Genomic DNA, 25,212 nt, shown 5'->3' on the forward strand with positions numbered 1-25,212 from the left:
ATGCGTGTAATGTATGACCGAGTGCAAATAAGCAAGCTTCGCGCGAGTCGTCGCGTCGGCGTAAAATACAACAACGGGCAAAGCGTCCGTCGGCGACGATTGCGTAACGCAACGGGAAAACGCCTTCCTTTGCGTTCCTTCGCGACGTAAGTACCACGCCCGTCGTATCACGTCGCGTCGTATATGTGCGTATGGCGCGTCGCGAAATAAAATCCTAGCTCCGCGACCTCTGAGTATTTCGTCATTGCCAATTCGCGATAGTTTCTCATAATCGCACGATTCTAGCCACAGCGGAAATATTTTAAATTGTGCACATTTTTTACAAAAAGTTTTTTTTTTTACTCTTACCTCTAATTGTGTAAATATTTATTTGGATTAGAAATGACAATAATATAGATACTTTATAGTTTTTATTACATAAATGATGGCACACGAAAAGAACTATTTTATTGAAGTATCTGCACAAATTTAACCAAATATACATTTGAAAAATCATTCTGTTGGATGATCAGAATAATTAGAAATCTCAAGCGTAATGAGGAAGTTTTGATATTCTAGCAAAATTTGGGCATCCTATATAATTATTTTGATTGCTTGACAAAATTATACGCAGATCTTCAATAAAACCGATCTTCTCATACGCGATTTCGTAAACGTCTACATTTATAACAAATAAAATATTAAAGTTTATACAGGTAATGACTGATTTTAATTAATCACTATGAATATGATTTCAATATTACGATATTACACATTCAATACAGTAAAAATGCAATTTTATTGTTTCAATATTATAACTAATACAATTATAGTCCTAAAGTAGGTTGATTTCAGTCGTAAAGAAATTACGATTTTAATTGAACACACTGCTTTAGAATTAAAGTTTTTCTGCATCTCTTTCCGAGTTTTTCGTAAAGAGTAGAAATTGCGTTTTAATATTTTAATTTATACTTTTGGAATCTTCCTATTGACAGCATAAACAGTTTTTCACACCATGGAGTTTGATATGCTCGAATAATTAACGTGAGATAACGCTTATCAATGGTCTCTGCGTGCTTAGACATGTTACAAAGTTAGACAATTATTCAGTGGTTAACGAAATCGCTAATTAGCATGAAATTAATTTACAATGCCTACGATGGAATTAATTCGATATAATCTTATTTAAATATTCATTATTAGAATATATAATAATTTTAGTGAATAATAAAATATATTTACAGGAATTAGTTTAACGGTGAATATATAATTAAAAAATAGAACAATTTTTTTGAAGAATTTTGATTAAGATATATATTGTAATTTTTGTTCATGTACAAATATTTTATATATAGAAAGATTATTTGATTTTGGGATTAAAGTAATAAAGCTAACAAACTATGATTATTTAATTGTTTGACCATTTTACACTGTTATATCAAAGGAACGATGACAATCTTGAATTAGATAACTTTTGTTACATTTAACTTTCACTTGCATCAAAATGCAAATCAGTCCATTTCTATGATTATTTAGTTTAAAATAAACAACGTTCATGTAAATATATAAATTAGAGTCAAATGTAATATAATTTTTTAATCGAGTTGCTATTATAATTACATTGTTTCAGTTATTAAATTAAAGACATATATCGAGTAGAAGTAATAGCGACCTACATAAATGATTGAAAATAATTATTAGTTACATTGTATAATTTGACACTATGAATTAAACAGTGTAAGAAAGCGAAAGTTGCACATTTTGACGCACACTGTCAAAGATTTCGCACGATCTATTGCTCAGGTTTTACAACTAATTGACAATAGATAAACAAGTCGTCGCACCACGCGAGACACAAATGTTTCGTGTACTTTCGAATCGGTAACGTCAGCGTCGGGTTGCTGGTCTCGCAGCATTAATTAACTACAAACTAGTTGCGCGCCACGCTCGGAAACTAGTTTCCGTATGGTAGATAGAGATAGAGACACGCGTATTCTTTATACAGAGTGCGAGAAACTGCGAACTCATTTCCGATATGGGAAAACAGTCCTACGGCTTTCCGATGAAAGGTGACAGTGTCTCCTTCTCTTTAGACGGTAATTAAACGTAAGGGCGCTGCGAAGATGGCGAGACGGATCTCGAGGACACATTGCTGTCGCAAGTAAAGTGTAACCTCTATAACCGCCGTGATTGTTCCACGAACAGTTCACTCGGCCCTTTAAAATGCGATTATGAATCTTAAACCGAGAAAGATGAATCAGCGCGCTCTCTCTCACTCTTAGAAATTGCACTTACCATTGTTCCCTTTAACGTAGACGCCAAAGAAATCGAGTCGCCACTTTTTCCCTTATTATCCGTGATGAGTTCTCGACTCGTGTACAGCAACAAATACCAAAGTTAACTTCTTCAACTTCCCGTGTCACGTCGCTTTTTTCAACCCGGAAATTTTGTTTAACATGTGAAACTCTGAATGAAAAGGACTGTTTCGATGAAGTATTAAAAAAACTTACAATTAGTTCGATAGTTTCGATAAGTCTGAAAATAATTTTGTTGGACTGAAAATAATTAAATAGGACATTCAAGCTGAATATTAGAATGTCAAAACTTTTCACAACATTACTTATCATGCCTACATAATTATTTTGATAGTCCAACAAAATTATATTCTGTTCCAACTAAATTTGTAGGTAAAGCATTCTTTTCTTCCTGTATAAATACTTTAATCTTAATTTTTACGTTCCCACTGAGCAACAAAATCAAACTCCTTGTCAGTCTCACAGCAGTTTTCTTTATTAATCTTTCTTATATGTATTTTTTACATTTTTTTAAATATTTTTTAAGAAAATATTAAGTAAATGTATATACATAATAATAAAATATATATACATAATAATCTGAAATACTATGTAAATAATAAATTATAATAAACAATCAGTAGTATATGTAAATAAATAATATCTAATAATAATGACTTTTAATTGGAGTGTAAAAAAATCGTCATACATGATTGTTTATGCAATCGAACTAAATGGCATGTATTCACACCTCATTTATATTGACAATTATTTCATTAGTATATAGAATCTTAAAGCTATAATCTTAGAAATAAATCGATAAAAATGAGATGAATATAGATGAGTAATTATTCCCCTGGGTTAAGGCGAAAGATCGTCTATCTTTTTGTTAAATCATGAGAATCCATCATAAAGGCTTTGAATACGAACGCGATCGTATTCGACTGTTTTATTCATCAAGATATCGAGTTCGTCGATCCATCGTTTCTCTTTGGAAAGGATCGATTTAGCCGAATCTATGCGTCGCGTAAAATTCAATACGCATGCAGAAAGGTGCTATTTCACTGAACTCGTAATTTCAAAACTACATAAATGCAAACTGACAGTTCTGTCCATAGTCACGATATGCGTATTAAAGTGAAAGATTTGCGTCGCTGTATTGCTCGCTGCATATAGATGCTAAGTCCCGGCATCTTAATGTGCGTGATGCTGTTTTACTTTCTAACGATCCAATACATATATTGTATACCGATCGACCGTGATACGCATCACTAACCAGACGGGTGTATCGATCCTTCGATCGTATTTATTTCCTGATATAACGGCCGACATCTTGCATTACTGCGCGATGGAGACAGGTGACAAATAGAGAGACTTGATTAGAAAAAATTCAAATTTCTATTTTAATGATAGATTGAGTTAATCTGCTTGCATATACCTTGGATATTTCCTTCATTACTGAAACATGTAATACATGCGTTCAGTCTGCTGCAACATAGAGAAATCATCGCCCGAGCCGTCACTTCAGTCATTACCATGCCGATTATTGTATTAATAACATTTGCAACGTGACTCATCTCAATTAAAGTAACGGTAAACGTTGCGCTCGCAGACGCGATGCTATGATCTGTGGAAGAGGACCGCTTTCTAAAGACGGTCACACTTTATTATCACAAGCGGAATCGATTAAATCGCGCGTTCGCGTGTGCACGCCCGTCAAGAAAGATGAAGGAGACAGTAAAAGTGTCTCGCGCGTATAGATCATATCGGACGCCTCCCGTATAATTCCGCAGACCGCGCGATTTCTATATACGAGAAAGCGTCGCCGCCGCCGAGACCCTAAGATTTTACGAGGACAAAGAAGATGCCATGTGTTTATTATAGGTCGAACAAACATATCTAACAAGTTTAATTAAGACCGAGGGAGATTGGAAAGAATATGCGACGTATATTGTTAGATATCAACTGAGTTAAATAATACAATATTTTCTACATTATAAAGTGCAACTCGATTCATTTCTCTCTGTGGCTAGTTTCAAATTAAACAACATCCATATTAACGTATATATTCACGAAAAGGATGAAATGCTCAAAATGTTAAAATTTCTTACAATATTTATTATCATGCTTGTGATTCATATGTATAATTATTTCGATGATGCAACAAAATTAGAATTTTCAGATCTAATTAGATTTTTAGATATTGCAGCAAAATTGTTTTTTTTTTTTTCATGTATCATTTGACTTTATGAATTTAACAGTATAGGAATGTCTTGTTCGAGGCGTCGATGTATATAGTAGAGCTGACGCGAGAAACGACTCTACATCGCTAAGTTGTGAATACTTTAACACGCCGCTAATCGCTCGTTAACGCGCTTTTTCACCAACGTTTATCGCCTTTGGAACACGCAAAAATCGAGTTGCCTCGCATCACGACGAGAGCAGATGCAATGTACGCGCCCTCTCTCTCTCTCTCCCTCTCTCCTCTTCTCCTTCTTTCTTTCTCTTTTTCCCCAATGATAGAATGTTGCGGGCGATCCTGTTGGACCGGTACTTTTTGTTTTACATAATCCACCGCAGAGAAACGTAGCGTGCAGGATCGCCAGGTGTTCGCTTCCGATCCGAACGCTTTTATAGACTCGTTCTGATTGAATATACAAGATACAACGGTATTTTACATACGGATTGATTAATATGAATAATTATACTTGACTTAGAAAGATTATAAAATTTAATTTATTAATTGATTATAAAAGCTCCAATTGTTGAAATAATTAGAGTATGATATTGAATTTAACTAGATTTTGTAAACTTTTCACATATATCTTGTATTAAATCTCTTCTAATTGTTAAACTCACAATCAGACAAAATTATGTTGACAAATATCTATATATATTATATACAAATTTTATATGTAGAATCAATGTACTCATAATTGAATAAACTATTTTATAATTGTAATAATTGCGAAATGATTTATTCAATTGTGTATACATTAATTCTACATATAAAACTTATATAATTATTTTTCTAGTTATTAATTATTATATATGTCTTTTTTTTCGAATGTACAGAAGAGTGGTTTTACTGAAGTCTATCTAAATATCTAAAAATTTAGCTAGATACAAATTTGAAAATAATTGTATTGATGAAGCATCCAAATAATTATGTTATACGCTCAAGCTGGTTGCTAGAAAATTTTTTGCAGCATTGCTCTTCATGCTTGGAATTATTACGTAATTATTTCGATGATCCAACAAGAGTATTTTCAGATTTAACTTTTGTTAGCTAAATTTCTAGATATTTCAGCAAAATAATTTTTCTTTTATATCAAATTTTCTTAATACAAAACATATTCCGAATTGAAGAAAATAGAAATAAGATGTTTAAATTATGATCTTTTGAATTACGGAAACATCGATGTTTCAAAGCTGTCGGCATTATTTTCAAGAGGAAAGAAACTGTTAGATAGTTTATTCTATAATTCTACGATTGCGACTGTGTATTTCGTATATGTCATAGTCCAGTGAAGGATTCGTTACTGTAATATACGGAAGAGAGACAACGTGCTGATTTCACGGATGCTAGCCAGAAACGGCTGTAATTTGATGATACTTCAATGACTACGTCGTTACCGTACTGATAAGCGCTTTGCTCCCGCAATAACCGTGCATTAACACTTTCTTACGCAGGGACGTCTATTATTTGATTCGTACATACGAAGGAAAAAGCGAACGCGGTAGTTCCATAGTATACATTCAATGAGAACGCTATCTTGTCTGCCCTGTAATAAAATTTCAGCTTTTTGATATAATTTAAGCTAACGCCTTATAGTGGAAACGAGTTGTATAAGATTAATCTCGACTTTTGCAAAATTCTACTTCTGTTGTAAGATAAATAGAACTAGAAAATGACGAGACGCGTACGATTCATGCCCTTAAACTCTCTAACCAAGTCCTGTAAGATGAATAAATTAAATATTTTTGCAAACAGAGAAACAAAAATCCGAAACGAATTTCCAAATGAGTATCATTCTATGTGTGTGTCTGTCTGCTAACTGAGAACGTATATGAATCAATCTTTGTATAAACCACATCAGAATCTACACGGAAAGAACGATTTTGTTGGAGTATCTAAAAGTTTAACTAGATACAGATCTGAAAATAATTTTGTTTCAACCATCAAAACAGTAATTATACCTATACAAGGATACTTTAAACTGAAAAATGTTAATTTCTTACAGCATTGTCAGCAATGCTTGAGTGTCCTACATAATTATTTTGATGATTCAATAAAATTAGTTTCAGATTTGCATATATTTACTAAAAAAAAATTTTAATAAATATTTGTTGTTTGAATAATTTTAAATAAATATTTACTAAATGTAATATATTTATTCGATACCAAATTTATTAATTTGATTTAACTATCATTTTTCATTGAGTAAATATTTATTTATTGCAAATGTTTACTTATTATTAGTAGTATCATTAAAAAAAATATGTATTAATATTTAGTACACTTTTTTAATGTAACTAAAAGAACTAAATTTTAGATGCTTCAGCAAAACTATTCGTATATGAGATTAAATACACGAATCAAAAATTTTAAGTCTAAAGAATTTCTGTCTTAAATAACAAAGTACCTATATAAATTCATACGTTTTAATTAATATTCTAGGTCAAGAATTTTTCAATTCTTAACAAATTTATAAAGTTTAAAGCGAACGAAATATATAAGATCCAAAAATTAATTCTGCCAATGACAAACAAACAAAGGCCAATTGTTTCTCGTCATGTCCGCAACTGTCGAATAATGCGCGAGTACCATTTTCTTATCGGAACATGGAAAATTCATGTTGCATAGAAAATCTGCATAACTGCACCTTGTGTTGGACTCGCTCGGAAGCAACTTTTATTACTAGACACGTCCGCGTAAGTCGAGAAGTTGTCGCTCCATCGAGGGAAGTGAGAGCTTGTCGTCTCAAGATACATTTCGCTATTGTTTGCCGGCGACATTTAGCAGCACGATGGTAGAAGACTGTTCCGCGACTTGTTTTCTGATATTTGGTATTTTACTTTCTAACGATAGCGAGTGTTTGGGACATTACCTTTGCCGGTAAGAACTTTACGGTGCGTGAATGCGGCGGAAAGCGGCGTTTAAGATTTAAGAATTCGTTCTGCGCGGAAAAATTTGTCACGACTGTGAGAGCAGAACAGCTCATACTAATTTTCGTCGATTTTCATAAAATTGTGCGGCGTTGCGAGCGAGAAGCGATCGCGATTGCAATTTTCACGCGTCCGCGAATGCTTGGAAAGTATGTTAACTTGTCATAAGAAAAACCGTAAATCACATAGTTAAATATATACATATATGTATAGTATATATTTTTTGTATTATATACGTATATATATATATATATATATAAGTACAAAAAATATCAATTAAACAAAAAACTTTTTTTAACATTTCATATACTAGTGGCGAATTGTTGTATAATGTTAACATATATAGGATTTCCAAACTTTTGTGAATTGCGACCCACTTTTTAAAATAGTAAACTCCGCGACCCACCTAGCTTTACTGAATATGGAAAAGTTGGAAATCGATTATTTATTTAGATTTAATTTTACTGCTCCTTTTGTTTAAATTTTTTATTAAATACACTTTTATTAATGTATTTTCCATATATATGAAATTTGTATGAAAAATTCGCTTGTTTGTCATATCTATTAATAATATCCTAATGTCTTCATTAAAATGACTCATTATTTTGGTGCAAGAAGTTTGATAGTTATAATTTATATCGCAATTTAATTTTAATTTTTGCCATCGTTGAAAAACCAATTCACATATTACGAAGTCATGAAAGGGAGCAGTACTCTTAATGTAATGAAATGTAATTTAACATTCTAATATCTTTCGTGACTTACCAAAAATCAACTTGCTACTCATTAATGGATTGCGACCTACACTTTAGAAATCTCTGCGTTAATACAAAATAAGAAAAGAATATATCATTATTGGAGAACAGTGTAGTGTCATTTATTAAAACTGTAATTGAAAAGCGTAAAGCGAGAAATGTTATAACGAGAATATTTTGAATAATGGATATTTTTGCCAAAGAAAAAGAGCGAAGAATAATTGTATGTGAGATATGAATTCACGATGAGCATAGGTATTTCGTTTATTTTTATTTTATGGATTCGTTTGCGTTGAGAATTAAAAAATTCTTGACGTAGGATTTTAACACATATATATGGATTTATAGATTTACAATTAAATTTATACGTTTACAATTACATTACTTTTACAGCTTAACCCTGGTGAGATGCATAGTGGCGCGTTAACGACGCGAAAACGGTAATTTATTATCGTGGCTCAAAAAGGAGACAAGATTTCTCGCGTTGCCGACATTGCAATGTTGTTAGCAGAACAAGTACCGTGAAATGGACAGACTAGGATTGAAAAAGTGACGTGTACAGAGCGACGATTGCGAAGCGATGATAATTAAGGTGATCGATGTGCCATAATTTGTAACTGTCCATCCTGGTGGATATTTTATTTCGATTTTTTGGGTGTTCGAAATCTCCACAGCAAACGCTTGGACTTTCCAATTAATATCGGGTATCAGTATAGCTCTTTTATTTGGCAGTTTTGTAACAAAATGTTAAAAATGGAAAAGATAATACAAATATGCAGACAACGCAATTTTCTCAGTTATATTAATTTGTTTTATATTACGCGCGGCAGATTTTTTTATGTCCCAAACTTTCTAATATTACAGACAGCAAAAGAACAGTCTTGCGCAAATTAATATGAACAAGTAATAATTTTTTTAATTTATATTCATTTATTACATAGAGAGAGAGAGGGGGGGGGGATTTCCAGTATTTATTATAATATTTTAAATATATTTATTAAATAAATATCAAGTAGTACATATTAAATTAATATAAATACTAAAAAAAATTATTGTTTATTGTAATAAACACTGTAATTCTTTTTATGTAATGAATTTATATAAATCTCTAAAAATAATCTTTTGTTTACATTAATTTACGAGTACCTATATAAGATTACGTTATAGCGCCGTCGCAAAAGTTTCACAGAAAGAAACACTTCTTTCTCCGGGCTGTTATTTTATGCTACATTAAATCAACTTGATTTCAAGGCGAATCAAACGTTCCTCTCCCTTTGATATCAATCGAAGATAGAAATTCGCACTGTCGGATATCGTGCGGGTGCACGACTACCTGTATAGCACACTACCCATTCCTCATATTGTCTTTTCGCGCGACGCGTAAGGAAGTACATATGTACGCACGCACATTCGGTTTCGCTTTTCCCGATTCTCAGGGAGGCGAGAAAACAAAGCTATTCGCGCTGAGTACGCTCGCTTTCTAAACGGTCGAACGCAAGTAACGCACCGCACCGCACCGCACCACATCGCGCCGCATCGCACCGTAACGCACATGAGAGTGTATACGCATGTTCAATCGACCAGAGAGTCGTTCGTCATGAAAGAGAGAAACGTCCTAACCGCAGCATTCGTCATTCAGTAAACCCTGTCAATTTGTACATTACGTCGCTGAGTAACGACATATTACCCTTGCACGCAAAAAAAAAAGACCAGAATCAGTTGATACGGTTTTTTAATTAAAAATTTCATTGTTTGAAGCAAAGTACGAAAAGAATGATTTTACTGAAGTATCTAAAAATGTATAGCTATATACATCAGATTTAAAAATAATTTTGATAGACATAATAATTATATGAGAGGCTTGAAATAATTATGTAGCTATGTTAGAATGTCAAAACTTTTTGCAATAAGCCTATTGCAAAAACTTTTTGAAAAAATTTTATACTCAAATTTTATATTCATTTTTATCAAAATTAAATTTTATCTCAGTTTAATTTATTCAATTTCTTTTTTTAATTCTTACAGGGAAGAGAACGATTTTATTCGAATATACCATAAAATATACCTACCTATATTACACATTTGAAAATAATTTTGTTATATCAAAATAATTATGTAGGAAATTTAAGAACAATGCTATAAAAAGTTTTATGACATTCTAGCAAGTTTGAGCAGTTACATAATTATTTTGATACTCTAACAAAATTATTTTTTATCGAGCTAAATTAAATGCTTTATCAAAATTGTTCTTTCTGTGTGTGGAATACTATGTTTAAATACTAATTAATTTATTCATTTTTAATTAAGTTAATTCACTGTCGATTAATTACAAGTTTTGGTTAATTTTTCTGTACAATTTTTCTGTATTTTAATTAGAACGTAAAAAAAAAGGTATTGTACTGAAATATTAAAAATTTTAATTAGATATAAATCTGAAAGTAATTATGTTGGACTATCAAAATAATTATATATTGGACATTTAAACTGATTGCTAAAATGTGAAAACTTTTTGCAGCATCATTACTTGAACATTCTACGATCAATTATTTTAATGGTCTTAAATAATTATTTTCTATAACTGAATCATTTTTTAAATCAGTTTTTAAACTTTGACCAAGTCGTTTTCTTCCATGCACGCATATCTTGCGATTGTTTCCTTTAATTGCTACTCTCTGTGTATAAATTGCATACATTTGAGCGTAACATTGTGCATCACAACTGCAGAGTATCCGCAATTAATACGGCCCTCAGACTTTCATCGATGGTCACGCTCGTTCTGCATATAGACACACGGGATAAACAGCGTAGATAAGATATGCAGTAGCGCATGTCTAATTTCTAAAATGCTATAAATTACGGAGTCACGTAAGGGAAAGGCGTTGTGAATTATAAGGCGACAGAAATTCCGCCGTTCAATGCTGAAAAACATATCTCGCAGCTTTTCGATTAGTCTCGATCTCTCGGACAATTCGCCTCGCGTTTGCAGCGTGGCAACGCAAAATATTCTTATTATCCAATTTTCGATACTTTTTTGCATGAGAATATTTCCGACCCTCGGATCACAGCAACAATCTAAAACTCACGAACAGAGACCTTTACGCCCATTACATATTTGTAACTATTATATTTATTAAAAGTATTTTAGTGCAACTCTCTATCACAAAATGGTATTTCTTTAAGCTTGAAAATTAATTTTCATGTAATTTTCTACTTTGAAGAGTAGTTGTGGAGTATGTAACGTCAGAAAAATGTCTCATGTCTTAAATTTTATGAGTGCATGTGATTAGTATTCATAATAATATATCTATGTACTCAGAAGAGATTCGATTGAATTTTAATTAAACTAACGCAAATTTATCGACGTTTTAATGCGACTGTCATTTGTCACTGCGATCAAGTGATGTACTACAACTTTTCAATTAACTACAATTTCCAACAAAGTTTTCTTGAGCTTTCAGCTGCACTTACATCGCAAAGTTGCATCGTAACTGCAGTTTTCCGATGAATTTTGGCACTCGGTTAATACGACTTTATGTTTGTACAATAGAAGCAAATATAACGATAATTCATAATAATAGAATTTGAATTTCATTTTTGATAATTCACACAAAAATCACACTTGTTATTTTTTCGTACACAATATATTATTACATAGTATTATGGTTGAGTTCATAAGGCCTTATTTCAGTTATCTGATATTTATAATTCGATGTCGGCACACTAGAAAAAAGTTGCACGAATGAACTCGTTCAAACACACGACGGTGGTCTGTTGTCGATTATGAGAGAGTGAAAGTGTGTATGCCGCGGTGGTACAAGTGCTTTCAATGGCAAGCACGTTTTCTCGGTTGTTGAGATTCAGTTGTACGCACGATCTCGGCGAGTGTCGATCGGGTCTCTTTTTTTTACTCGTTCTCGTTTCGTCTGTTTGATTATCCCATGTGTCAAAAAAGCAAATCATTCGCAATCGCTTCGTAGCGATAACGATCATTGTTAAGAGGACGATTTGCACTACTATATAGACTCATTATGGTGCTATGAACCACAAGTGAATGTTTAATGTATATCGTCTCTACGAAATTGACTGGCAAAGGAAGGTAATAATGTTATTCCAAACTACTTTTAGAGGAAGAGGAAGGGAACACAATACATTTTGATTGTGAAAATAAAAAGCTTTCTGAGTACTTATCGTCGAAAAAGAAATTGAAAAGGCATTACTCTTTCGATTATTAGAGACCCTTTAATCAGTGTCAACGGAACAACTACTTTTGATTAGTCCGCTTTGTTTTAACAATTCCTAAGAGGGGAGGGGGGAGGGAAGAAAAAGATAAAGAAAATAAATATATAGCCTTCTTTCTCGCGTAATTTTGCTAAAAGTAGAGACCCTGCCTACAAAACGCGGCTCCAGACTCTGATTAGAGGGTCTTTACATTAGATAAATAGCACTTGATAACGCTCAAATGGATCGAATGAAATCACGATCGTGATTAATATCTGAATCGATAGCTGAACGTGAGCTATAATTAACCGCATTTGTCAATCACCTTTCAAAAATGAGAAATAATTGTAACGATGAAATTGTTATCCTGTCTGTTCCCACACGACCGTAATTCCTGCAAAACTATGATTGCAATACAGTCCGATGAGCAGAGACATCGGCAACTGACACGTGTCTCTCTGGCTGCTGATATTCCTGTGCCGTTCACACATTTCGTGCCACTAAAGTATAGCATTACGTTGAAAAGAAAGAAAATGTTTCTTATTCTTTCAGGAAATAGCCAAAGACTTTCAGGAAAGTCGTTTGACATTCTCTTATATAGCGCAAATTCTTGTTAAATACGACCACTGATATTCCACACATTTCAAAATGACACAAAAGTGTCATATTACATTCTCTCTCATAATAAACAACATTTTTTCCAAAAAGTATCTAAAACATATATGGAAAGTCACATTTATACTTTACACATACGCAGAATTAAATTTTATCGTAAATTTAAAAATATAAAATTCCAAGCTGTGCTATACGCTTTCGCACATTTCGAGAAAGAATAAACAACACATACATGCATATGTTACTTCCATTTTCTTCAACCTTTTATTCGTCTCCACACACGTATAAGTGAATTGAAATTATGAACAACTTATTTATTGTTAAATATTCTATTTTCATTCTCTCGTTAGACACCTCAAGTTCTTTCAGAGCAAGGTCCTTAAACACGCAATAAGAATGTTATCCTTGAGTGTATACTATTTGTACATGTCATAAAAATAGAGAGGCAGGTAAAAAAAATCAACCGTCGCGTCTCGACGCCAAGTGGTTTTTTCTTTTCTCTTTACCCCCTTGTAAGGTCTTCTTTGTAGAATTTTCCGTGAATGTCAGCGGATTCACGGCCGTTGCTGCCGTAGAAGGTGCGTAGAGGTACCCCCGTTACTTATACAACGCAACGCAACGCAACGCACCCACGGGGTCGCGTGCTCGTCGCTCGAGCCCATCCTCTCACCTCGCGCCCGCGCCGCGTCTCCGGCACAATGTGCACTCTGTGTGTGCCTGTCTCTCGGTCGCGCGGCTGTCAGTTTGCGTCGCGCGCTCGAGCGAGTGGGTTGTAAATCGAGTGCGAGAGCAACTTGTGGCAAACACGTAACGTCATAACACGCGTGGCGGCCGGATAAGAGTAAAAGTAACGAGATATTTTCGCGCTGCTGCCGCTGCGTGACAGATCAAAACAGTGCTGTTTAACGCCGGCGCGGTGCCGGCGCGGCGCGGCGCGGCGCGGCGTGGCCGTAATCAGTATGTATAATATTTACATCCGATTTTGCAGTGTTGGGAAATAATACCACGTTGTAAACACTGTTTAAAATCTGCTTAATCCATGTTTTAAAACATATTTTTAAAAGCATAGTGTTTTCTTTTTAAAAATGTTCGACATTTTGTACAGTAATCAGTTTGAATGTTCTACATAATTTTATTTTGATAGTCCAACGAAATTATTTTTACATCTGTATTTGGCTGAATTGTTCAACACTTTCATATATAAAATCGCTCTTTTCGTGTAATCAATTTCAGAGAGAATTAAAATAACATAATTCATAAATGTAAAAACACGAATATCACATATATGTATAAAAAGAACAATTTTATTAAATTATCTAAAAATTTAGCTAGAGCTATAGATCTAAAAATAATTTTGTTGTAAACCATTAAAATAATAACAGAGCGCTCAAGCTGGTTGCCAGAATGTCTAAACTTTTTGCAACATTACTTATTAATTTTCTATATAATTTTTTCGATGCTCCAACAAAGTTTTCTCCAGATCTATGCCAAGCTAAATTTTCAGATACTTGAGCAATATCGTTCTTTCTATGATTAGTATATTTTAATAAAAATAATCTAAATATTTGCAAACATAAAGAATATTGAATTGTTTGACGATTTTTGTCGAAGAGATTTGTAATTGAATGGGTCAAGTCGACCCATCATCAGCACTGGAGGGTTAATATTGATTATTATGTCACTTGAGCATGATCGTTGCGATGTTCGTGAGAATCGTCTCTATTATATTTCTCTCGGAAGCCCCTTGAAGGACCTCTACCACGATGCGAAAGGATATTTACACTTACAAGATTCTCGTTGCTTACGGGAACTGTGCGTAAACACGTTTAAAGAACCGTTACTGGGTATGGTAGATTCGAAAGTATTTAGATTGTAATTGCTTGCAAAAACTCCGAAGCTATTTAAAGACTCGGCGGCGCGGCGGTTCAAAAGCGCTTTATCTTGTGTGCGAGAGATTTGCGAAAATATTTCGAGAATCTTTATTATTTACGAATATTTTCTGAGAATATTTGAAAAATCGTCGAATTCCTCGAAAGATTTCAAACTATAGAGAATCTTTGCCTTTCGCGAAAGATTCGACAGTCAAAGTTGCAAGTACTTGGCATATTTTTTTCGTATCGAGATGACCGCATCGTACATTCCGATCGTTAACACGTGTGCTACATATGCTTTCGGAGTGTATGCAACATTTCTCAACAGCTTGTAGAGAAATTAAACGGAATAATGTCCTATTTAGGACAAAGTCTTACCATACAAATACTTTGAAGCATTTAATCAGAAGAAAGAATTTTACTAATTGATCAATCAAAGATTCTTCAAAGTATTTATTAGCATGACGCGTTGACCGTTACCCTCGGTATCCTCGATAGCGCGAACGTGTTGATTATGTCCAACGGAGCGGACGAAAACCGATGTGTTGCCATGAGCACGAATTCCGTATTTATCGCGGAGCATCCTTGACCGATCGCGTTGCCGATAAAACGAAGGACTTGCTTCTCGAGGACCTTCGCTCGCCATTGGTATTCTCGATGGGCGGAAAACGTCGTTTTTACGTCGCAAATCCCAAAAATATCTCACTTGAAACGCTTCATTGAGGCGTGACAATTTTTTATCTTTTTATAAAACGGAGCGTAGTCGTAAAATGTATAAAGACGCAGCCATGTGGCTCTGAATAATTTTAGTTAAGTAAATAAAAATTTGATAATTTTTCAAAGTCGGAGGATATTTTACTCTCGGGATTTCAACGGTTAACATAGCTTGCAATTTTTATCTCTTTATCAAATTAGAATGCGAAAAATGAACAAAGTCTCAAAGATATTATTCCTTCAATATTGAAATATAAAAGGAATCACACGCGGTGAATGCAAAAAGTATTTACAGTGGAGATTTTTATGAAAAATTTATGTTTATAAAATAAACATTCATTATTAATTTATTAAACAAAAGAGCTCTGCGGAAATAATCGTGTTTATGATCTTACAATCAGAAAATTTTTTGCTGTACTTTTTTCAAATAATATATAATTTATAATGTATGTACATTTATAATTTTTCATTTTTATATTTATTATGAAGATAATATATTTCAATTACTATACATCTTTTTATGTAAATTAATTTGAGAAATCTATCTATTTGATTCTTTGTTAATCAATTGCTTATTAATGTTTTTATACTTTCTAAAAATAAATTTTTTTATAAAGCTCTCTCTTGTACGAATACTTTCTCTGCATTCACTGTATTATACATACACTTGCTACATAACGTCACATATTTTCTGTTATATGAATATTATGAAAGAGACAGGCGTGATCATCGTAGTGTGTGATCATCCTGATTATCGCGGCGCCGGATATCACAGATGTGCTTAATCGGTCATTCCCGATGATTATCATCATTTAAGGTCCCTCATTCGAAAGCAGCGCAATATCGCGGACGTTCGGTGGCGCAGTTAAAATTTTCAAAACTTACGCAAGACTTATCGAGAACACAGGTACTTCCGCGTGCTTGTCTTAATCACAAAACTGATATTATGTTTTCATATCGTTCAATTATATCACTATTTATAAACCTCATTATTACACACATAGATATGTACCTATATAGATTGCAACATACAAGCTATGTAAGGATCTTTTAGAACGAGTATAAAAACAAACAAGTTTTATCCATTTAAATTGAGTATTAAATTAATATAGTACAGAAGATAATCAATATTAACAATAAATATATAACTTAAAAATTAAGTATCCTTACAGGAAACTCTTACACCTGATCGATTTATGTTAGTATCAAGACGATACTTATTCGAAGTACTAAAAGCATTGATAACAACAGTGTTTTTAATACTTTTAAAATAAAAGTAATTAAATTACTGTCTTTCGGTATTAAATTGTATATCATATAGTCTTTCAGTATTTCTACAACAATAATCAAAATAATAATATTAGCAAAAAGAGTATATATTTTCAACATTAAATGTTATTTTTGTTTTACAAATCATTGGTCATGTTCAGCAGACTCAACTGTTGCGGAGCGGATCCGTGAGCGCTCGCTGCATGCTATTGGTATATTCTTTTAGATCATCCAATAGCAGCGAGCTCTCACAGATCCGCTCCACAACGGTTGAGTCTGCTGAACGCGACCATTCTCACTTTTAATTGTGACGATTTGGATAATTTCTTTTAGGTGTGCCACCTTTTTTAAGTTGTGATAATTTTGACGATTTTTTAATTAAATCTTTAGTTTACTTTTCATGGTTATTGATAGAATAATATTTATAGCTATAAACTCATTCATAATACTCGAAAATTACATTGTTTACATTATGTTACTTTTCAAGTAAGAAAACGATATGTACGTTAAATATTTATTAAAGTGCAGTGACCGAATTTATTTTCTTGACCCGTGTACTTTATAGCTTTCTTGCTCATCGACACTCTTGTAGCCGGAGAAAATCGAAAGTAGAAGGAATTCTCGGAGAAATAGTCAGGATATTCACGGCATATCCGCCACGTCGTAAAGTTTATGTTGTTAACTATGGTACTCTAGCAGCAGTGGAAGCGTCTTTAGACTGTAGGAATTATAAATCGCTCCGTCACGACCACTGCATCGTAGTGCCAATTATATACACAGCTTGAGATAGTCTTTAAAAACAAGCGATTATCGTGGGTGATGTAAACGGAAATAAGCGAGATTTACGATCTCTTCTCGAACACTCTCGCGAACACACTCTTCTTTTGAATCGCAGATTTCAGTCAATCGCGACAGGCAGAGCGGACATGTGAAATGACACTGTTTCAGACTTCGGTTTCAAATGTATCTTTGTCTCTTCGATCTTCGAAGTAAAATAACGTCAAAATGAAGTCGCTTAAAAAATTGATAGGATAATAAAATCTCTTTTACGTTCTGAAATCTTTTCTCAATTTCCATTCTCGTGCGTATTTTTCGTCAAATAAATCTGTTCCAAACTGAAATTTCATGGAATCCACAGAGAGATAATTTGGATAAATTAACAGAAATGTTCAAATTGTATTCAATCAAACATACAAAACCTAATCCTAACAAAGATTTTCGAAGTAAACAATAATACTGCATAAATGTAGTAAAAAACGAACAATTAGGAATTAGCGCTATAAATTGTGCGCAATTATTTGAAACAAACTTTTTAATCAATCCTACAATTAGACGTTTACATTATTAGAAGGTGATACACTGCATGTCTTGGCTAAATTGGTTAGTGTTAAAAAATGTATCAATAATTTTGCTGAAGCGCCACTAAATTTTGTCCTAGCGTACGTTTTGTATATTTGATTGAAATTAAAATTACCTACGCGATTTCAATTATTACCTCGCTTTACTTGCGGAAAAAAGAATACGTGCATCTTTTTATTCCGCACGTTGAAGTTCAAAATGTGAAAGAAAGAAAATATTCATGGTAATGTATAATCTTTCCAAGCGATCTATGATAATAAGAACTAGATGCACTTCTCTAGGGTCCTGATACCATATTCTCGCGCCCCGGCTTCCTTCGGCTCGTAACGGTTGTAACTGGATGGTGGAAATAAATCGCGCGAGTGCACGGACAATTATCGCTCTGTGCCGAAGAGAAAATGCATGCTTTTATGCGCCGGGTGTTTGAACGTTAAATTGGCCGTTTCGGGGACGACTCCGATAAAACGGAGGCAAGAGGCCACGAGACGAGAATCACGTTGGAAGCGCAATTGCGGGATAATCTTCGCGAGGAGCGTAACTTTTTGAAATGCGCGTCGCGGTTGGAGCTCGCAATTTTTTCCTCTCGCGTTAGTCTTGCTCACCGCGGCGATTACTCTTATTACAATTAGTCGTGGAGAAAACACGTTCTAACTTTGTATCGTAAAAAATACTTGGGTAGAATTGTTATAGCCACATTCATACCGCGTTTATGCAAATGTACTTTTCTTCGGCCTATTGTTATATACACGATACGATGTTACGCGCGCCTCATTGAATGAAACAAGCGGATGCGTTGTAACGATGGAATGCGTATAATTCGGATGTACTATAATCTTGGTTAAAAGACTATTAGACGTTTATATTTTTTCCATTCATCTGCAGTTCTTTTATCTGCATTGTTACCTATTTGGTTATCGGCATATTATACATAAATTTAAAAGGTTCTTGAGAAATAAAAGATAAAACTTTAAATAATAATTATAATAAGGTATCATTTAACCAAGCTGTATATACCTGTATAGATAAGCAATGCGAAGAAAATGCACATACATTATGTCAACCCTTTATTCATGAATAATCAGATGTGAGCAAAGTATCGGAGGATGGATATACCTAATCGAAATCTATATAAACGTAGTAAGATTAGAACGTGCATTCCTATTGTCACTATCGGTTTCTAGAATGGGATAACTTGAATATCGTTCTTTCTCTTTTTTCCTAAATTATCAAATTTAAGAGGCGTGCTGATAAAATTGAAAGTTATATTCAATTTTTTCTCTAGCAGAGCACAAAAATTATAATTAAAGAATACGTACAGTCTATATACATGTATTACGTTTATAATTGTCAATTTTTATCTTAATATTCAATATCAATTTTTTATATAAAAGTTTACAGCTGTTAATGATATAATATGTATTAATATTAATCGATGAAGCAATGATGGTAAATATAAAAAAACATCTTTTTTTTAATACTTGAAAAAATAACTTATATAAATACTAAATTTTATATTATTTATGCATATATGTAGTTAAAATAATTTCTATCAAGAATTTTTTTATTAATTTCATATCATTTAGAATCATTAATGAAATTGAATTCCATGCATAAGTTTTGCTTTCGTTCAACTCTTTCAGCGTTTTCTTACGCTATCACGACTGAAATGTAGAATACGTATACGATATACGAATGTTAAGTTTCCCACATGCATTAACAAAGTTCTCTATTTCTGTCTTTATCCTTCTCTTTTCTTGGAATTGTTTTAATAATTAAGTCTTTTTTCCCGCACCGCGCGAATGGCCGATCCCTTCAAAGAAATTCGGTCAGCTGCAGCAGGGAGCTGGGCTTTGTGTTTTCTCCCCGCCGCGACGCAAATGCAAGTAGATTGAGTAAACCATCGCCGACAATTGCCACTCCCCCCGCCGTACGTGTACTGTTGGTGTCGTGCGAGAAATATTAATACCTTCCACTTCCTTCCGGAGAACACCGGGCATGGGTCGGTGGCGTGGGTCCCCTACCGAATCCGAGTGAGTCTCGACTCGTTTATGTAAACACATGCGGTCTAAACAACGCGCGAGCACCGTCGACAAACAACGAGGCGAGGGCGAAAACCCAAACACTTTTTTCAGCGCGTGCGGTTGAACGCGTGCGAGAGGATACAATTAGCGGCTATATACAAGTAGATATTCTTTCGCCGCGGCAAGTTACATACAATACCTTGGGTAGATGGATGCTCCGCAAAATTGCTTACGGTCTATATACGATGGTAAGGTGGTTTCGTTTTAGCCAAGAGGAGAAACGTCGAACTGTGTGCAAATCACGACGCAAAGCCGATTTTCCTTGACTCTCGACGGGCACAGTTTGCTTCTTTCTCGCGTCTAAATCAGTATTCGTTAAGCGACCCGATTCTTTCACCTGGCAGCTTTCGCAGATTAAAATGATGATTTTCGTATAGTCCTCACTGCGATAATGCAAGAAACACCTATCGTGTGCCGATCGCCTCGTATAAATACGAGCATCTATCGCTAGATAATCAATAGAGATCGAATATTGTAGCTTACACATCTCGTTGTTTTAATGCGCATACAATTAGCCTTCTTACAGACGAGTTTCTAAAATTACAAAAACATAATATTTTTAATCTTTTCTTTAATCATACTTATTTTATTTTATTTTATTTTTAACTCCTCAGTAAAATTAAACGAAGAAAAACGGAATGAAAAGATTTAAGAATATTGCATCATTGTAGTTAATTATAATGTAGTTAATTTTTTGTTTGCGTTATTAAAATTAAAAAATAGTTAAGCAAGTATATAGACATATTACTGCGTTGATAGAAAAGTGACACATCTAAAAATTAGCAACATTTTACTCTTTACTAGAGAGCATTTTTTAAATTTGTATATTCAATTGAAATAGTAAATATGTACAATTTCATTTTCTTTCTCTAGTATATGTTATATACTTTCAATTATATATATTCTTTAAAACTATATATATCGTCGTGGCTTTTTAAAATTTGAACACTCCAATTCTAATGCTAATTTTTGACTCGTCTCACTTTTATCAACACGACAATTATATGCCAATGTCCCTGAAGAAGTTAAAGCAGTATGGGAAAAATAGTGTGAAAAATCAGGTTTTTTCGCAGTAAAATGACTAAAGCTGCACGTGTGTGCTTTTTTACAATTCTGTTACTTGCATGCACCTTGGCTTTGTACTATTAGTTTCAGTAACTTTGCATATGAATGGTGAAAGAAGCATTCTATAATTGAGATTTATACGACCAGTGTTATTGCAATCTTCTCTTTGTATCGTCTTTTCGAGCTTTCAACGAGAAATTCCGCTGATTAATGCTCGTTTTAGATAATTTTTTTTTTGTAATTAGTGATAGAATTCTGTTTATAATTCTGTGTATAGACTAGGTATAAGACGAGAAACATTTGAGGAGTCAAAATATATGCGTATATGTATATTATAGAATACAAAACGTATGAAACTGTAAATTAAATTCTATTTTGAATTATGACATAAAACCAATCATAGATTTGCCTGAAATATATTTAATACTATAATGTTTAATGTGAATAAGAAATTTTGAATTACTTATACATTGAAATAAATAAACTCATATTAATATATCGTCATATATATATAAATCGATATAAAATTTATCATTTTAAATATTTTGTAAACAATCATCGATACATGGCAAAATATAACGCTGCAAACGCTTGTTATTGCTTGATTTTTTTTTCCATTTACGCATTCGAAAAAGGCGGTCGAAATCAACAGCGGCCGAAATCAAGGGCGGAAGCTGTTATGTAATGATAACTACGATTCTTCAGCATTGGTCCTGATGTTCAGGCATCATTGTATATGTATATATAAATTGATGTTTTCATTTACTTATCGGACGGAGCTCGATACGATGACTCTTTTCGTGGACCCGTAGTAATCATTGTGTTCCATAACCAGTTATACGAAAGTGAAACTGCTTCTCACGCATTCTGCATCGACAGATCTTTTATTTCTTTAATCCTATAATGAATGCATAGGAGATATCAATTTTTAATAAATATAAAAGGATAAAAAATTGTTATATTTTTGTGAGAATTTCATTACGATGTTTAAAATTCTCGCACATTCGAACGACATTCGAACGAACGTAACCATCTAATTATATTTTCAAATCTAGCTAAATTTTCAGATATTTCAGCAAAATCGTACTGTTTGTGCACACGATAAAGATGTTTTAAAGCTGTGTTAAATATCTTTCTTTTTTGTAAATCAATTTTTTGTAAAGATAATTATAATCCTTCCACAATATATCTGTGCTTGATGTATCAGTCAGTAAGAGATATTTTCTCCATTATTTCTTTCATGTTGCAAGACCTACATGAAACTCGACAGGATTTTCTCGTGTGGATAGCGGAAACAAATTGCGCGTTTAGGGATTAGAACGGCTTTCCCAGGATTGTAGGTATCTCTCGCGTTACATCGCAAGACGAATAACTAATTCCATGTCATTAGCATATGCTTGATGGTTGATCTCAGCGCGATTAACATGCGTTTCCCATGCGTAATACTTGATTTTCGTCATGTTTATATATTCTTAGTGATTATGATAGACGACCGCTTGTGTATCGGTGAACGTCGTCTGCATGCCGGATGGAAAACCGCTGCAATTACTAGTCATCATCTCTGAGATACTAGCCGGTGCAGGCTTTATCCGATTTTACACGAGTCCGTGGAAACGTACGGCAATATCGTTTTGCAAAAGCCCGGCTGCAGTCGCGATCGCAATTGTAATTGAATCCTGCTGGCGTACGGCCAAGTAAGAGCGATATCTCAGTGAAATCATCATCTATATAACGATGACGACAGGAAGCCGCCCGCGCGAATATGACTTTCCTCGCCTCTTCGAGCGCAGTTATACTTACCTATTGCACGAAAGTGCAGGAAAAGTAGTGTTTTGTTGATTGCGTTTCGAAACAAAAATCTTTCAGTAATAAATTGGCTATATTATTAAATTGGAAAGTATTAGATTTTTATAAGAGAAGTAGACTCGTGAATTAAACATTACTAAAAGTTAAATGATTATAATACATATTATGTGAACGTGGTTCTTTAGTAATTTATAATACTATACAAGCAAAGAACAGTTTTGCTAAAAATGAAACTGTATAATTACAGACTTGAAAATATGGTATAGTTTTATTAGATAATTCTGTCAAGCGTTGATAACAATGTTGTAACAAGTTTTAACATTCTATCAATTAGTTTGAGCGTTCTACATAATTATTTTGATTCAAATAAAACTATTTTCAGAGTTAAATTTTTAGATATTTCAACAAAACCGTATACAGATTAATTATGTAATAATTTATGAGATGATATGAGTAATTTAATAATTCAGAAAAAAACGGCATGTTATGACGCATCGTCATGGAAATTAACAAATTAAAGACTGCTAGATAGCTAGAGAGAAATGCGAAAATTTAATGGACAGCTGTAATATATATATATATATATATATAATTTCAGAAATTAATTAGATGATTAATTATAAAATGTCGATGAAATTACAAGCTTATCTGTTAATTACCATAGATCATAATTTGTCATCATTTTTCACGTAAAAGACGTACAAATGAACTAAACAATTCATTAGACAATCTCTTCCCTTGGATTCTGTACGTTAACTTCATCCTAATCATAAGCTGCCGTTAATCAAGTTTACGTATGTGTTTCAGGTGATTACTAACGGTCTCAAGTGCGACTCGGACGACGTCGACGGTTTGACAAACGGTGAGTCACTCGAAATAATTTTCTCTGTCTTCCCGTCTCTGCACTTTTTTTCTTTCTCATTCATCCGTCGTAAAGAGACGCACGCAATCAACGATGACGACCGTACGCGACTAGATTAGATTCATTCGATACGTTCAACGGTACCTTAGTTTCATTGACGAAATCTCCCAGCATACAAAGGAATCGTTAATGAGACAATTCAGGACTGTACGAAAGTTTTTCGACTTTCTCTTTCAAACTTTAATCTATTTATTAGAGAGCTAGGTCTGTTTTTAAAAACAACTTTTCTCTATAACAACTCTTCTTCGAATAAGATTTGTTACAATTTATTATTTCATTATTGTAATCTTAAGATATAGAGGTATACGAAACATTTTCAGTGCCGCGCGCGCTATAGTCGCTTTCCAGTTCTGTAAAAAGATTAATAAAATGATACTGTTGAATTTATTTTAATTGTTACTGCGAATTTATCTGGAAGATTTTTATTCATCAACAGTTTGCAGTAAATAATTATTAGGAATTAATCGTTATTTGAATTAGGAATAAATGCGAGCAAAATGCGAATTATCTTTAACTTATTTATTAATATGTAGCTAGTAATTTTTTTTATGACGAACGATAAGTAATGAAGTTTTGTTTTTAAACTACTGTGCTTGCTTTTATTTAGTCACTTAAGTCTAAACGATAACTTTCACAATTTAACACACATAGTTTATCGCCGACTCTACACTGGTTTTATGTCAATGTTAAGTACTTCGTGAAACTAATGTTTCCCCTCTCTTTCTGTCTCTCTTTATTTCTAAAAGTAGTCTTAATAGTGTACGGAACTACATACATAAAAAATACATGCGATTTTATTTAGAGGAGAAACGTGATGTTTATATATCACTAATTATTGTTCTAATTGGATTCTAATGTTCAGGACGTTTTGCACTTCTGGAAATTTACAGCTCTCGGTTTTTACAACTCTGTTATTATATATTATAATTCACTATATTATAATTAACTACACGGTTTTCCACTCGCAAATCAAGCGCGCCATATATTGGCGTATTTATTACCGCTTATGAGACATGTGTGTATCTAATTGTATCGCGTTCGATATGTTTTCACAAAAACTACAGCTATATATTTTCATCAGTAATTGCGCTGCTC

At 33.3% G+C, this 25,212-nt stretch overlaps 1 protein-coding gene across 1 annotated transcript in view; it reads left to right on the forward strand.

The window, feature by feature from the left end:
• LOC108773593 (uncharacterized) overlaps positions 1-25,212 on the forward strand; it is a 50,236-nt gene that overhangs the window by 11,432 nt on the left and 13,592 nt on the right. The window contains exon 3 of the mRNA XM_018539446.1: positions 24,003-24,057. Coding sequence (XP_018394948.1) covers positions 24,003-24,057 — 55 coding nt within the window. The remainder of the gene's footprint in view (positions 1-24,002; positions 24,058-25,212) is intronic.

This window comes from Cyphomyrmex costatus, unplaced genomic scaffold, assembly GCF_001594065.2.
Source record: "Cyphomyrmex costatus isolate MS0001 unplaced genomic scaffold, Ccosl1.0 scaffold214, whole genome shotgun sequence".
Lineage (NCBI taxonomy): Eukaryota > Metazoa > Arthropoda > Insecta > Hymenoptera > Formicidae > Cyphomyrmex > Cyphomyrmex costatus.